Raw genomic sequence first — 14367 nt, 5'->3', positions numbered from 1 at the left:
GGGTACAGTCCAGGTACAGTCAAAGCAAGCAAGTGATTACAATTTTGATGTTTAGTTATTTTGGATATTTTGGATTTCGCTTGCAGAAATTCGCGGTTGGGTTAACGTTAGGGGTTAGCAATACCATTGATTTCAACCAGTTTTTTTGATACGGTTACATGTCGTGTCTGGGGTTTTTCCATTTGGTCGGTCCTAGATATAAATTCAATGATAGGATACGAGGTCCAGGTTTCACAGGATTTCTGACCAGATTATTGATGTCATGATTCGCCCTAAAATAATGTCTCCCCTACACGCATATACTAAATAGCCAACAAATTCAACTTTGAGACAAAGTAACTTAGCTAAATGGAAACTTTCAGTTCTGTGGCTGTTGTTTTCCTAGAATGGATCCATTCACAGCATTCCACAATCTTCGTTCTTTAGAAGCAAGTCCCAACGTAGTAGGAACGACTAACCATCTGGGCGTCGTCGGATGTAATTAACTGATATTTGATTGGCTGAAGTGGCTGTCTTGTAAATAAAACCGCTACTTTCGATGTTGCTATAGCAACGCATATAAACTGAGCTGCACACAGCCTTGTTTTAGAGGAGTTATGTAGTTAGCTTTTGGATTTTAGCTAGTTAGCTAGCAAGATAAGGGATATAACAGTGTCTGAGCTTGCTAGTGTAGTTATCTTGGAAGTTTGAGGATGGTGCAAGTTAGGTCACTAACTTAGTTACTTAGAAGACATAGCTAGCTAGCTAACTCGGTTGGACTATTACAACGAATGGCAATAACATTTCCGCATCGTTTTGTAAGTAATATCAGCTAATTTAATCAGGCATTTAATTGTATTATAGCCTTATTTAATAATATAATTGGTTGCCTGCTTGTTTTAATATTCATTTTTAACATAGTCTACAACTATTTGCACCTCGCATCAGATCAGTGTATATAAAATGCTTTATCTTATGTCTAGCTATATCGTCGGCTCTTAGTAGGCTGATTTATAGCTACGAATAATTAGCTGGATACCTAACTTCTTATTCTCAAATGTTACACATTGTGTACAACTAGCTAACGTTGGGATTCCATGGGTTGTATAATCAGCCACTGCCACTGGACACTAGCTGTTTAGTGCTATGTTGATTAAACATTGATAACAGGTGGATTACTGCTCTAGCGAATAAGCGCAATAGTTTTAATTCTACACAATGATAGCCTTACAACTTAGTTTATTTATTTATTTTTTTATTTATTCCTTATTATTTATTTATTTATTTATTAATTTATTTATTTATTTTTAGCAGAAACGGATAATTGGAGCCCTCTAGTCAAGCATCGTATTTAAATATTCAGATAATGTTCTCTGTTCACGTGACGTTTGCACACTTGTTCAAGCTACCTGTGGGTCACATAAACTGGCTTTCTGCACGTTTGTGTGGTTTACACTGATGGATTTTTTCTTTGTAACTGTTTCATGTAGTTTAACTGCAGCTTTCTCTTTCAGTCCTCTCCCCAGCCACCCCTTCTTGTAGGTGCATTTTGCCCAGATTGCCATGGCCTCTGATGGGTCCTCGACCCAGCAGTGCCGGAAGAAGAAGAAGAAGAATAGTAGTTCAAAGAAGGTGGACGAGGCTCCAGAGGTATTGGAGATTCAGGCAGATATTGAGGGTTTGACTGCCTCTGGAAACAGTGCTCTGCTCAGGGGAGACTGCACAGAAGCCCTTGGCTTCTTCAAGAAGGCCTTCAAAGCCTCACTTGAGGTAATGTCACTGGGAGTTCACATTGCTGGCAAGTTTTTAGGACTTTTATGGGCTACTGTAGGTTTTGTTTTTTATAGGACTTTGTTCTGAGATGCTGTGTATTTGACTCGTCCTAAATGTAATGAAGAAGACTATCCTGTGAAGTTGATTTAATTAGCCATATTACCAAATTGAGTACTACATGCAATGGGTTGCTTTTTTATTGAAAATAAGTGTTCTTTAAACTTACATAATTATAAATGTATTAATTGGAAATGAGAGTGAAATTGCTATTTATGGAAATTTTGATTGCAGCACAACCCAACTATACATAGTAGAGCAGCGTTTCCCAACCGTTTTCCTTGCCGCGGCACACTGGTTGGGAAACAGTGTAGTAGAGTAATGGCACTGCTGATATGTGTAATTGCAATGAAAAATGAAAGACTTATTCTCTGATAAATTACCAGCTCCTTGCTTATTGTATTGAACTCATAAGCTTAAGCAACAAAGCAGTCTAAGCAGGTAAGCAGTCTTGTAAGCAACCCATCGATAGTAACCTAGCCAGGGCTGATAATGAGACCACCAAACCATAATTGGTCTAAAATAATATATAGGCTACATTATTTAAAAAACAAAAACTTTTTCTTTAGTCTACAGTTTACATACATTATATGTAAACTGAGGAAATGCCACCACCATCTGCTCAATATATAATACTTCTTGCTGCATGCTTATATGCATATTTGGAAAGTGTTTGATAATATTTGCTTTGATCAGCAAAAAATAGGTGTGAGTCAAACTTTGTTCAAGTGAGATTTGTAGTAATTATTGTAAATACACTTTATTTCCATATTTTTGCTTTGTTTGTTTATTTTGTCAGAAACCACCGAAAATCTATGAAACAGGAATTAACTGCTGCCCATTTGGATGTTTCTTGTGTTTGTGTGCTGCCAAAGTTTAATCTTCTGCTTATCTGAACACAGAAGCTTGGAGTGGTTGTTCATTATGGGATTATGAATTCTCTGTTTGTCTTCTGTAGGTTTGGCCAACAGAACTGGCTTTGATAGAACATTTATAAAGTGCCCTTTGCTAAAGTCCATTCCAGCATCCCCTCTGACCACACCTGGTTTCACTGTCCTCAGCTGCAGGAGACCCGAGTCCAGCGAGCCTGTGCCTTTAATGTGGGTGCGGCCTACGTGGAGGCAGGCAAGCCTCAGAAGGGGCTGGACTTCCTGAAGCGAGCCCAGCCTGGCGAGAGGGGCGAGCGAGTGGCGGACCTTCAGTTCAACCTGGGCGCCGCCCACGAGGCTCTGAAAGAGCCGGCGCACGCGGCAGCACATTACCTGCAGGCCGCCCAGCTGTACCGCTCCCAAGGAGAGGGGGGCAGTGAAGGTGACGCCTGCATGAAGCTGGCCCGCTGCCACCTGCTCGCCCAGGTCAGTCTCCATGGATACAGTGCATATGTCTCATAACCATCGTGGCGTATTCCTGCATGCTAATGTGATATTAAACGAAAGCAGGGACCGGGTGGATTCGAAAATCAGTTAATATCTAAAAATGCACTTTCTAATGGAGAATTGACATTGTTACAAATGAACCCAGTTATGTCATAACCAGTTTTGCTGTCATAAATTCCCTGTATATGGTTAGGCCTACATTTTCAATGAAGTCACTGATATGGGTTAAATGAAAATAAGTATTTGCTTTCATACAAATGTGTCTGGGTTATTTTCATTTTCCTTGCTTGAAGAGTTTTAATGAGGGACCACTGGGTTTTGATTTTCACTTTGATCACTTGATGATATCTTCAGAGAGCATTTTAAAATAGCTTATGTGTGCGTTATATAATCATATAATCATCTCAAAAATCTGTTAACATGTATCTAAAGCTCAAGTTTTATCAACAAAATGTTCCAGTTTGGTTAATATTGAGCATAAAATGGATTCTAATTTAAAAGTAACCATGAATTTGCAACTCATGAAAATGCAAAATAAAATATCCTAGTAAGGACAAGCACAAAAGAGGTCATACAGTACCCCCAGATCCCCCTGTCGGATCCCCCTGTGAGATCCTCCTCTAAGATCCCCCGTGATTGCATGACAGGACTGGACCCAGGCAGCTCAGAGTTTGCAGCGGGCTGGGGAGAGCTACAGGGTGGCAGGCAAGCTGGAGTCTGCAGCTGTGGCTCTGAAGGAGGCTGGAGATCACATGCTCCAGAGCGATGATTTCACAGAGGACGACGTTATTGCTGTGCTCACAGAGTGTCTGGAGCTGACTGTTAGTGTCAAGGATGAAGACACAGCGGGTAAAGCTCTACGATGTTCTTAACCTTTGATACATCCACACATCACCTTAGCACCGTTCGTTACTCAACAGAAAACAGTGTCAGTCATCTCGCCTGAATTGTATTTCCTATTGAAGGTATAAAAAGCAGGCATCCTCAGAGAGGAGAAATTGATCTTGAGCCTGAACACAGGATGATACGTGTCAGCAGTACATTTAGAAAATTGCTCTGGTGCATCTTCTCCAAGCAGTTTTCAGAAAATGATACTCTTGGACATGGTACTTTCCCTGCTTTGTGCTATAAGACATGAGGTATTGGGCTATACAGCATGAAGCAGTGCAAGACCATAAGTTATAGTACTGAGTTGCTAGCAGAAGGATACCACATAAACTGAATCAGGATGTTTATGACTGTGATGTTGTGCCTTCACAGCTTTTTATTTTATGTTGTAGGCAAGCTGTACAATGACTTGGGCCTGAGCTTCTCCCAGCTGCAGCTGTTCCCCGAGGCTGCGGAGTGTTTCGAGCGAGCCCTGCCGCTGGCCCGGACCGAGCCTCAGAGGCGGGCCGTGGTTCTGCAGAACCTGGGCGCGATCCACAACACGCTGGCCCAGTACCAGCAGGCCCTGGGTTACCACAGAGAGGCCGCAGCCCTGCATGGTGAGGCTGTTCAGATGACCTTACAGAGCAGCAGCAGCAGTCAGGGCAGTGGGGAGGGGTGAGAGCTGCTACTGCCGCAGGACCTGGCATTTTTACAGCGTTTCCAAACTGTGTTCAGTTTCATCCTGGACTTAAAGGTATACTGTGCAGGAATGTTACTTCGAAAATATAATACAATAGCCATGATAAGGCCACGCTAAGGCATATCTGTGATGCACTGGCACAGTCTTTACACATTTTTGTAGAATTTGAGTGCCTTTACCGGTATTTTTTATTCAAAAGTGTGTTCGGGACGTTTCTGGTTGTGGCGCTCTTTTCTGTGTGGGAACGGGTGAGTGTGGCTACCTAGCCTGTGGCTCTGGATCAGATTTACAGTTTGTTGCTAGCTAGCTAGCTGCTGCAATGGCCCTGATACAGTGAAACAAAGAGACAAGCCGACATGCAAATTCAATATAGAGCTAACCTTGGAATCGCTTTTGCATGGTGGCGTCAGCTGAAGGGGTTGAAAAGCGATGCGAAGTTGGCTTGTTTTCGGTTGGACCTGTATGTCACAGTAGCTCTAGCTATTCAGCTAGGGTTGCCAAAATCCATTCTTTTGACTGGAATGTCCGGGTTTCAAATTATTTGCACATATCCTAGGTCCCACCCGGATTTGATGGGAGAAATTTACCGGTAGTCTCTAATGAATTTGTGCATCAGTGACTCGTTCGGGTAATGGGGGGTAAGTAGGCAGGGTAGAAAATGGAGAAGAAGACATCTTTGATAATGAACACAGGCTAAAAAATCCTGCACAGTATGCCTTTAACACAGCTTATCATATAAAGAAAAATTATGTTTGCACAAGCATGGCAGGACTATCAAATTGGAGGATAATATATTGCATCTATTATGGGTTGTATATGATAATGTAATGTATAAATTATAAACAGGCGTACTTGCTTTGCTGAGGCATTCATATTATAGTGAATAATGTACGTAGACAGCTGTAGTACATAACAAATCCTAACCGCATGGTCGTCATGCCAACTAAAATATTTGAAAAAGGCGAGTGACAGAAATGTCTGCAAATGTCCAGCATTAGGCTAAGTTTTAATCTTAATTGCAGTTTTTATTGTGACTTAATACTTTTTAATTCCCAGATCAGCTCGTGACACCACGCATCCTTTATTACTCTGTTATTGACCTAGCCTTCTTTCTGCTCTTCATTATTTACCTTGTCTTCTTGCTGTTTATTAGATTGGGATTTTGAGAGTAAAGTGCCTTGTTCGGTAGAATTCATTTCAGTGGCCACTGAGAAGTATGTTTTTTTTTTTTCTTCCACTCATGCAACTTCAATTTTCAGAAATTATTTTGGGTACTTCTGAGAGCCCTTCTGCTGAAGCAGTGCATCTAAATTCCAGTGCCACTTAGAAGCTGGTCTCACTAATCAGACTCTTTGTCCCCATCTGTGATGTACTGGTCTCACAAGGCTCTATGCTAAAAAATTTTCCAAGGCGGTCCTTAGTGGAAAAATGTAGGATAATGCATCCCAATAAGTAGATGTGCTCCTAAATTATTTTTCAAGTCAGCACACATCAATTTTCAAGAAATGCTCCTAAAATGGGAGCACTGTAGAGCCCTGTCTCATCTCAAATCATTTATACCCCCCAACCCCCCCCCCCCCCCCCCCCACTTATCCTGAATGCAACTGCTTGCCTGACCTATGACCTCCCCAAGCTGTATCGCTCTCCCTTTCTTCTTCCTCCACTGGCTACCTGCTGTGATCGATTTTGCATCAAACTCACAACCCCAATGTTGGGCAGCGAGAGGGATCACCCCATTATATCTTCATGGTCATAAAAGGTCATGGGTTCCTACACACCAGCCAGACCGCTCCATTCTGCTCCCTCTGAGCCCCTTCTCTCTGCTATGTCTGCACTTCCTGGTAATGTTCTGGCTCCCTGTGGTGAATGAGCTTCCCACTGCGGTCAGAATAGCAGACACCCTTACCCATCTTCCAGCGCTGTCTGCAGACCCACCTCTTCAGACTACACCATGGCTCCTCTGATCTCTTTAGCTATCATCTGTTTATCCTATTTAGTATCCTCTGATGTTCTCTGCTTTTGTAGTGGAGTCACTCTGGAAACGAGTGTTTGCTCAGTGATTGTATTGTATTGTAGGACCAGGCAGGACCAATATTAGCAGTTTACTTGCTGTTTTATGCATTCAATTTTATCATTCTAAGATGATAATTTCAAAGTAGCTTAAATCTTGTGTGAAATTATTTTTGTTATTCTGATTTGCTTTAAGTATGATTAATTGGCTCACATGCGCAAAGTTTTACAATGAACTTTGATAGATTTTAAATTGTTCTTCTGTTGTCTGCATTAGTATTTGATTGAAACAAAGGCCTAGTCTCTAAAATATAGAACAGTCTCAAAATGCTAATACATTGCTTTTAGGGAAAAGACTTTCACTGAGACGGAAACAGAGATAATTGGCTCTGAGTTGCGCAGGCAAAAAAATAATACTTTACAGCCGAGGACACGCTGTATTTTAAATCGGGCAAATAATTGCTGCCTGACCACATTACCAGCTTTATTCAAACAGTTCTTAAACCCTGGAAAATAAAAATTATAATAGGCATTAAAACAATGTATTTTGGAGTAGTATGGTATAACTGTTTTTTGCAGCATGAATGCATCTGTTTCAATATTATTATGTGGAATTAATGGGATAAATTACTGACAAAAGTCTCTATGATAAATTATTTTTGTCCTCCTTGAGAGTCCAAAGGGGACTTGATTATTCCAACACCTTTTACATGTTATATTATCTGAAAATAATGATGAATGACTGTCTGAAAAGCTGAGCGATGTCATTTCTCAAAGTAGTTTGGATTGTTTATTCATGCCTGCTGCGCTCCCATCATTCAGGAAATGTCCCTACACCCACTGTGAGGCACCTTTCCATTCCAGGACCATTATGTGTGTTTATTTCAGTACTGAGCACAAACGGTGTCTTTGACGCTGCAAGGCGCCATCAGTAAAATCTGCATCAGCTCTGAGTACACTGAGCTAGGTCTCTCTCTCTAGCACTCTCTCTCTCTCTCTCTCTCTCACTCTCACTCACACTCTCACTCTCTCTCTCTCTCACTCACACTCTCACTCTCTCTCTCTCTCTCTCTCTCACTCACTCACTCTCACTCTCTCTCTCTCTCTCTCTCACTCACTCACTCACTCTCTCTCACTCACACTCTCACTCTCTCTCTCTCTCACTCACTCTCTCTCTCTCTCTCTCTCTGTCTCTCACTCACTCACTCACTCTCTCTCTCTCTCTCTCTCTCAGGATCCCAGGGCAGTCGCGGTGCTCAGGGTCAGTGCTTCAGTAACCTGGCGTTTGCCCTCAGTCAGCTTGGCGAGCACGAGGAGGCGGGCGAGAACTATCTTCATGCCCTGCAGGCCTTCAAAGACACAGGTATGTGCCCTTAGCCTAGCCCCGAAAGAAGAGCCTGGTACACTGTTCACTGCTGGCTACCGGTGTTTAAATAACTGCTGGGAACTGCATCTCCCGCAAAATGCATTAGCATAATACTCATTGATTATGCAACTTTTAAAAATCTAGTTTCCACAAAACTCTTGACCGTTGGCCAATACATTGTTAGTGTTTAATGAACAATCCCTCATTCAGTGCCCTCTCTCCGACCTCTGTCCTCTCCTTGTCCTTGTTTCTCCTTTCTTCCCCCCCTCTCCTGACACCGCTGCATTACCGCAGACGACCACGAGGGGCAGTGGCAGGCCTGTGAAGGGCTCGGATCAGCTAAGCTGCGAGTGGGTGACCCCGAGAAAGCCACCGTGTACTACAAACAGGCCCTGGGGCTGCTGTGCAAGTGCAAAGTGAGTCCCTGCTGGCGCTGTCTCCGCCGCGTGTGGCATTCAGCTGAGAAGCAGACAGAGTCGTACTGTAGTTCAGCCCCTGACAGAGTTACCCCCCCCCCCCCCCCCGTGCTGATATCTGCCCCCCGCTGCCCCCAGGACTTCCCCAGCGTGGCCCAGGAGCGGCTGGTGAACAGGCTGAGCGACGCCCTGCAGTACAAGCTGTCCCTGCAGAGCCGCCTGTCCCATGGAAAAGCACCGGCCGCTGCCCTGCCGCACGTAAGCGCATTCCCCTACACGCCACTGCGGCCATCTGTGACTCTTTCAGAACCTTTCTGACTGGAATGATCCACATCCAGGCACATCCTTACCCTGGCCATTGACCCAGAGATTGCATCTACTGTTAATGCGATTGGCCCTGCTCGATGCGAAGCAGTGCAGGTTTATATGGGGCCAAACCATTTGGTCAAATCTGTGTATTTTATGAGGTTTCCTGGGCTGTTTGCAAAACTGTCTCCCTCTTCCCATTTTAGAGGCGTCTTTACGAAAGCAAGCCCTTTTTCAGGCGAGTCCCTCAAGACAGGCATGCACCACAGGGGTGAGAAGTATTTCCTCTGTCACCGTCCTGTCCACGCTTCACATTTCCACACTGTTGATGGAAGCAGAGCATACACAGATATATATATATATATATCTTGGTATTTATCCTTCCCCATCCTCTGTACTGTGTGTCCTCACAGGGTCGCTGGCATTAACGGCGCCAGGCCCTCTGTACTCCCCCGCACACTCCAGAGGCTGGATTTCAACCACCAGCCCGGCGCGGAGCTCTCTAATGGTCTGAAGGAGAAGGGCGGGTCCCAGGGTAATTGTTAGTCCTGTGTTGTAGTGGCTGCTGTGCAGAAGTGCTGTGAAGATGACTTAATGCCACCCGCTGACTGCTTCTGTTCCCCAGGGGGAGTGGCTCTCGCCCCAGAGCAGGGGGCGGAGCAGAGGAGCGCAGCGTCCCAAAAAAAGGATGGTGACAGTGATAACGCAGCTGAAGTGATGACAGAGTCGGACTCACAGTTCCGTGACCCTCACTCTGAGCAGCCCAACTATCAGACTGCACTGCCAGAGGCCAACAGGCAAGAGTCTCTCTCTCTATCTCTCTCTCTCTTTCTGTCTGTCTGTCTGTCTATCTGTCTCTAGCTATTTCTCTCTGTCTGTCTGTCTTTCTCTCTCTCTGTCTGTCTGTCTGTCTCTATCTATTTCTCTCTGTCTGTCTCTATCTCTCTCTCTCTGTCTGGATCTCTTTCTCTGTGTTTATCTGTGTCTATCTATCTCTGTCTGTCTGTCTGTCTCTCTCTCTCTCTCTCTCTCCCTCTCTCGCTGTCTATCTGTCTCTTTCTATCTCTCTGTCTGTCTGGCACACACACATAGAAGCGGTCCAGACAGTAATACACACACCAGCACAGGTATATTTGGATCGATATAAGCACACAGAGAGGCCCCTCCCCCTCCCCACTCCCTCTGCATGGGAGCGGTGCAGACAGTAATACACACACTAGCACAGGTATATTTGGATCGATATAAGCACACAGAGAGGCCCCTCCCCCTCCCCACTCCCTCTGCATGGGAGCGGTGCAGACAGTAATACACACACTAGCACAGGTACATTTGGATCGATATAAGCACACAGAGAGGCCCCTCCCCCTCCCCACTCCCTCTGCATGGGAGCGGTGCAGACAGTAATACACACACTAGCACAGGTACATTTGGATCGATATAAGCACACAGAGAGGCCCCTCCCCCTCCCCACTCCCTCTGCATTATTTCTCAGTCCTGAGGTGCATCAGTGGTGGCTCTGCAAAGCTGCAAAATAAGTGTTTTTCAGAAATCCTGGTATGAAGTTGTTCCCTCCCAGGAGGATTCTGTTTACCCAAGACTAGCGAGTCAGTGAAGGAGTAGTGTGATTTATGCGCCGTAATAAGACCGCGTGGGGGGCTAATATAAAATCCACTCTGTGTGCGAATATGGACTTATGTGTGATGGATATATTGTGAGGTTGGATTTGACAGTCTTTTGCCAGTCATTTCTATCCGCAAGGATGGGGACTGAGAAAGTTTTATCGGGTTATCGTTGTAAAGAGACTGAAGGTCCTCGTCTTCCTGGAAATAATGTTCCCCTTTATTTATCCCTTTGCAAAACTGTTTGTTTTGGAGAAAACCGTTACTTAAAAAAACAAGGGATTCTTCAGGCACAGCTGTACAGCCGTTTAGCATTGCAGCTGCACAAATAAGGAAAACTTGAAAAACAGCAGGAAATGTATTTTATCAGGATATAATTGCAGGATATAAATGCAGTGGAAGCCTAATCAATGTGCAGAGGAATGACATTGAGGCACCCTGGTTATGCATCTGAACGTGTGCATGGCCATTCTGTGCTCCAGGGGCTCAGAGGATGAAGAGTAACCACAGGGGGTGTATCTGATGACACGATTAACCTTGTGCGGCTTGACTTTGTGCCTGTGTCTACTCAAGTACAAAAGGGAAACACTGCCTGTGATTAAAGCTTTCTTGTGCTTCAAAAGGCTGATAAACTGCATTATACAGACTCGATCAAAGAAGGCTCACGATCAGCAGATTTTTCACTTGTTTCTATGGGAGGGAGAATGTCATACAGCATTACAAATGAGCCTCTGTCTTTAAAGAGACATGCAGTGAGCTTACCTTGATGGTTAAGAGCAATGGTGTGTGTGTGTGCCCACACTGCCATTGGATAACTGCAGGTTTGTGCTGCTGACAAGGCAACCCATATGGTCTTTCTTCTGAACCTGTCCTGAGCTGGTGTTCTGTCTAAATCCATAGCCGCGTATCTAGAATTGTATGACATTTCACGGAAGTCATCCTGAAATTTGACTGTATAAGCACTCATCTGAAAACTCCTATACTGTCATCATTATGTTCTGAACCTGAACATGCATCATGTTTCCCTGCTCTCAGGAATCTGAACAACACCTACCTGCAGCCAGAGCCCCATTACCAGAACCAGGCTCTGTCAGAGACCCTGGGACTCTCCCCGCACAGTGAGTACAGTCCAGCCCTCTCCCAATACACACAGGCAATTTAGTGAACAGAGATGGCTCCTCCACCAATGAAGTGCCCTCAAGAGTTGGAACATATAAAAACCAGGAAGATGCTTTCATGCTTGAAGTGGCATGACTAGAATATTGATTGTGAGACAGGAGATTTCCACAAAGGTTATTTAAAAATAAAAGCTCCTAGAATCAAGCTCATCTATGACCTTTCCTGTGTGGCAGTAAGCTTTCAAGACGGTGGGAGCGGAATTAGGGTGACTCAGTCCCATAATGCAGAAATCACACTTTCTGTGTGCATGAATTTATCGTTTGTTCATTTTTAAATTTATTTTGGAATATATCCAGCTTTTATCCTGAAATATAACCTGGCTGCATGTATTACACGCTCGATGTAAAAAAAATAATGTCTTCTTCGTTATTGACTCTTGATGAAGGTGCGTCTCACAGCATACATCTCAAGCTAAAGTTCTGTGCCCACCAGTTCAATTATGCCAGGCTCACACTACACTGTCTTTGCCAGGATTTAGCTGAAAAATTTTGGAGGCCGCAGACAAACTCTATAAATAGGAGCCTTGTCAGCACGCATGGTTGCCACTGGTCATTATTCGGAGTTAGCACGTCAGAGAAGGGCACTCCCTGGCCATCTTGGACAAGTCCTCTCCCAATATTTTTTAACTCCTTTTTTTTTCTCAGCACCAAACCTGCACAGCTTTTGTGCTTTGAGCTCGTAACAATGAGTTTCACGGCTGAATAAGAGCCAATTAGCTTGTGAGAAAGTCACATGGAGGAAGCTGGAAAAGATACGCAAAGCAGTGGCAGAATTGTGGCCTTGGAAAAATCAGCACCCCAAATTCTGCATGGACTCACGTGATGGGAGGCAGGCGGGTTGAATTCTGGCGATTGCCTTTTGGGGAAAACAACAGACTCAGCACAGTCGGAGTGACAGAGCAGCTGCAGGACACTTGTTTTGTGTTGTTTTGTTTTTGTTCTGTTTTTTTAAATGTATGAAATATCAGACTTTGGCAAGAGCTCAATCAGCTCAATCATGTAGATATCTGATGACCTCAGCTGTCTTTAGTAGAGCATTCTAGGGTTTTTTGGCTTATTCAGCAGGCACTGTTGAAGTTTTCAAGCACTTCAAATTCCGATGCAAAACAAAAACAGGAACCTATTTAGCATACTGTTAAATATTGCATGAATATTGCTTTGGGCGTTTCACATACACAAGAATAGGCCCAACTGTTTTCGAAGCAAAATGAACACTAACAAGCTATGTATAACATTTATAAATACTGAATTGAAATGGCATTTTATTCTACAGCTGAGCACTTATATGAAACCATCAAACAGAGGACAACAGTGATAAGGTAAGTCCACTTGTCAACTATTAAATTTAGTAAAGATATACAGAAATAAAAAGTAAATATTATATATTGTATAGGTAATATGTACAAGTTAAATACATTTATATGTAAAGTAATTCAGTGGTGTGTGTATTTCAGTGACCCTCCATTGGCTCAGAGCTCAGAGCTGTCTCTCACTGAGAGGACTGGCAGTGAGGAGGCCACGCCCCTGTACAGAAAGTGGAGGTCACGGGTGTGCGCAGTCATGTGACCTTCACACGGATGAACTATTCGCTACATTGTAAATAGTTGGAGCATTCAGCACTCATTGTTTATATGATGACTGGACAAAATGGATTTGATGTGGTCCAAAATTGATATATATTTTTTCACAAGTGTTCAAGTTTGTCAGCTTATTATATTGCACACTCACACTGCCTCTGTTTGGTGAGCAAATTGATTTCAGAAGCAGACAGTATTGATCTAACCTTGCGCATACTGTCATGATGAAATATGTTTCTTTTTTCTATATGGACACTGCTTAATTTGCCTCATGTTTGTTAAAAAACTAATTTGATGTCCTTATATTCAGTGTTGATTATATAAATGTATACAGTGTGTTAGGTTATATTTTTCCGTTTTGCAGCCCCCTTAAAAGTTAATGAATGGATACATTATTCCAAATGGTCTTATTTGCTTGTGTTAACCTTTCCATAGATTTTCACTAAATTAAATTTGCAAAGGCCGGTGTTTTAAGCTCAAAGTAACATGTAAAATCTTAAACTTTGACCATGTAATATTAATTCATTGTTTCAGGTATTTTCCCTGAGGTTATTCACTGTGATTAACATTTTTGCTAATGGTTAGAACCAATGGCTGCTGGAATGACAGCATAGTGCCAGCGTACAATTTCTTGTGAAATTAAGTCATTAAAGGGCAAACCATGCCACACGGCCCCAATTATTCCTTATGAGCACTCAGGAGCTTAATCTTAAGATTTTTATTCTGTTATGCAAATTGCATTTGGAAGGACCCAGAATTCAAAAGCTCTACAACTTGTATTTTCTGGTTGGATTGTCAAGAACTTTTTTTACTCCATTGTCCCAGTTGTGTATTAATACTGTCACTGATATCTTTGATAGATTTAAGGACAGTAAATTACTTCAGTTTATAGAATATATTTTAATAGCAATTTTTGTTGGGTATAGCAATATATTTAATTATATTTAAATAATTTATATTTGCATTCTGTAGACATATATGATGTGTAATGTTTTTGAAGAGGTCAAAAATAGGTTGACAGCTGAAAGTGTGCTTTTTGTAGACGTCTGTACTAGAACCAATGACGTTTCGAGTTTTCTGTGAAATACAGTGTGTAGTATGCTACTCTTGTTTCTTTTTTACTTTGTCAATGAATATAAA

The 14367-nt window shown here is 42.9% G+C and overlaps 1 protein-coding gene across 2 annotated transcripts; it reads left to right on the top strand.

Annotated features, from left to right (window-relative positions):
• The first annotated feature begins 539 nt into the window (after positions 1 to 539).
• On the top strand, positions 540 to 14331 carry LOC118206522 (tetratricopeptide repeat protein 24). 2 transcript variants are annotated; one of them, XM_035379316.1, is made up of 14 exons: positions 540 to 797; positions 1494 to 1749; positions 2871 to 3164; positions 3833 to 4034; positions 4466 to 4672; positions 8000 to 8128; positions 8426 to 8547; positions 8686 to 8805; positions 9060 to 9124; positions 9267 to 9388; positions 9479 to 9650; positions 11508 to 11590; positions 12924 to 12969; positions 13105 to 14331. In XM_035379316.1, exons 2-14 carry the CDS (start codon positions 1543 to 1545, stop codon positions 13214 to 13216), a joined length of 1881 nt encoding a protein of 626 aa, XP_035235207.1. In that variant the 5' UTR covers positions 540 to 797; positions 1494 to 1542; the 3' UTR covers positions 13217 to 14331. The 2 variants fall into 2 exon arrangements, with proteins under 2 accessions (XP_035235207.1, XP_035235211.1); XM_035379320.1 differs by lacking the exon at positions 540 to 797 and adding an exon at positions 1365 to 1390.
• Positions 14332 to 14367: the final 36 nt, after the last annotated feature.

Source organism: Anguilla anguilla, chromosome 1 (genome assembly GCF_013347855.1).
Source record: "Anguilla anguilla isolate fAngAng1 chromosome 1, fAngAng1.pri, whole genome shotgun sequence".
Lineage (NCBI taxonomy): Eukaryota > Metazoa > Chordata > Actinopteri > Anguilliformes > Anguillidae > Anguilla > Anguilla anguilla.
Note: the sequence above shows the minus strand (reverse complement) of the source record. Positions and strands in the feature narration are given on the sequence as shown.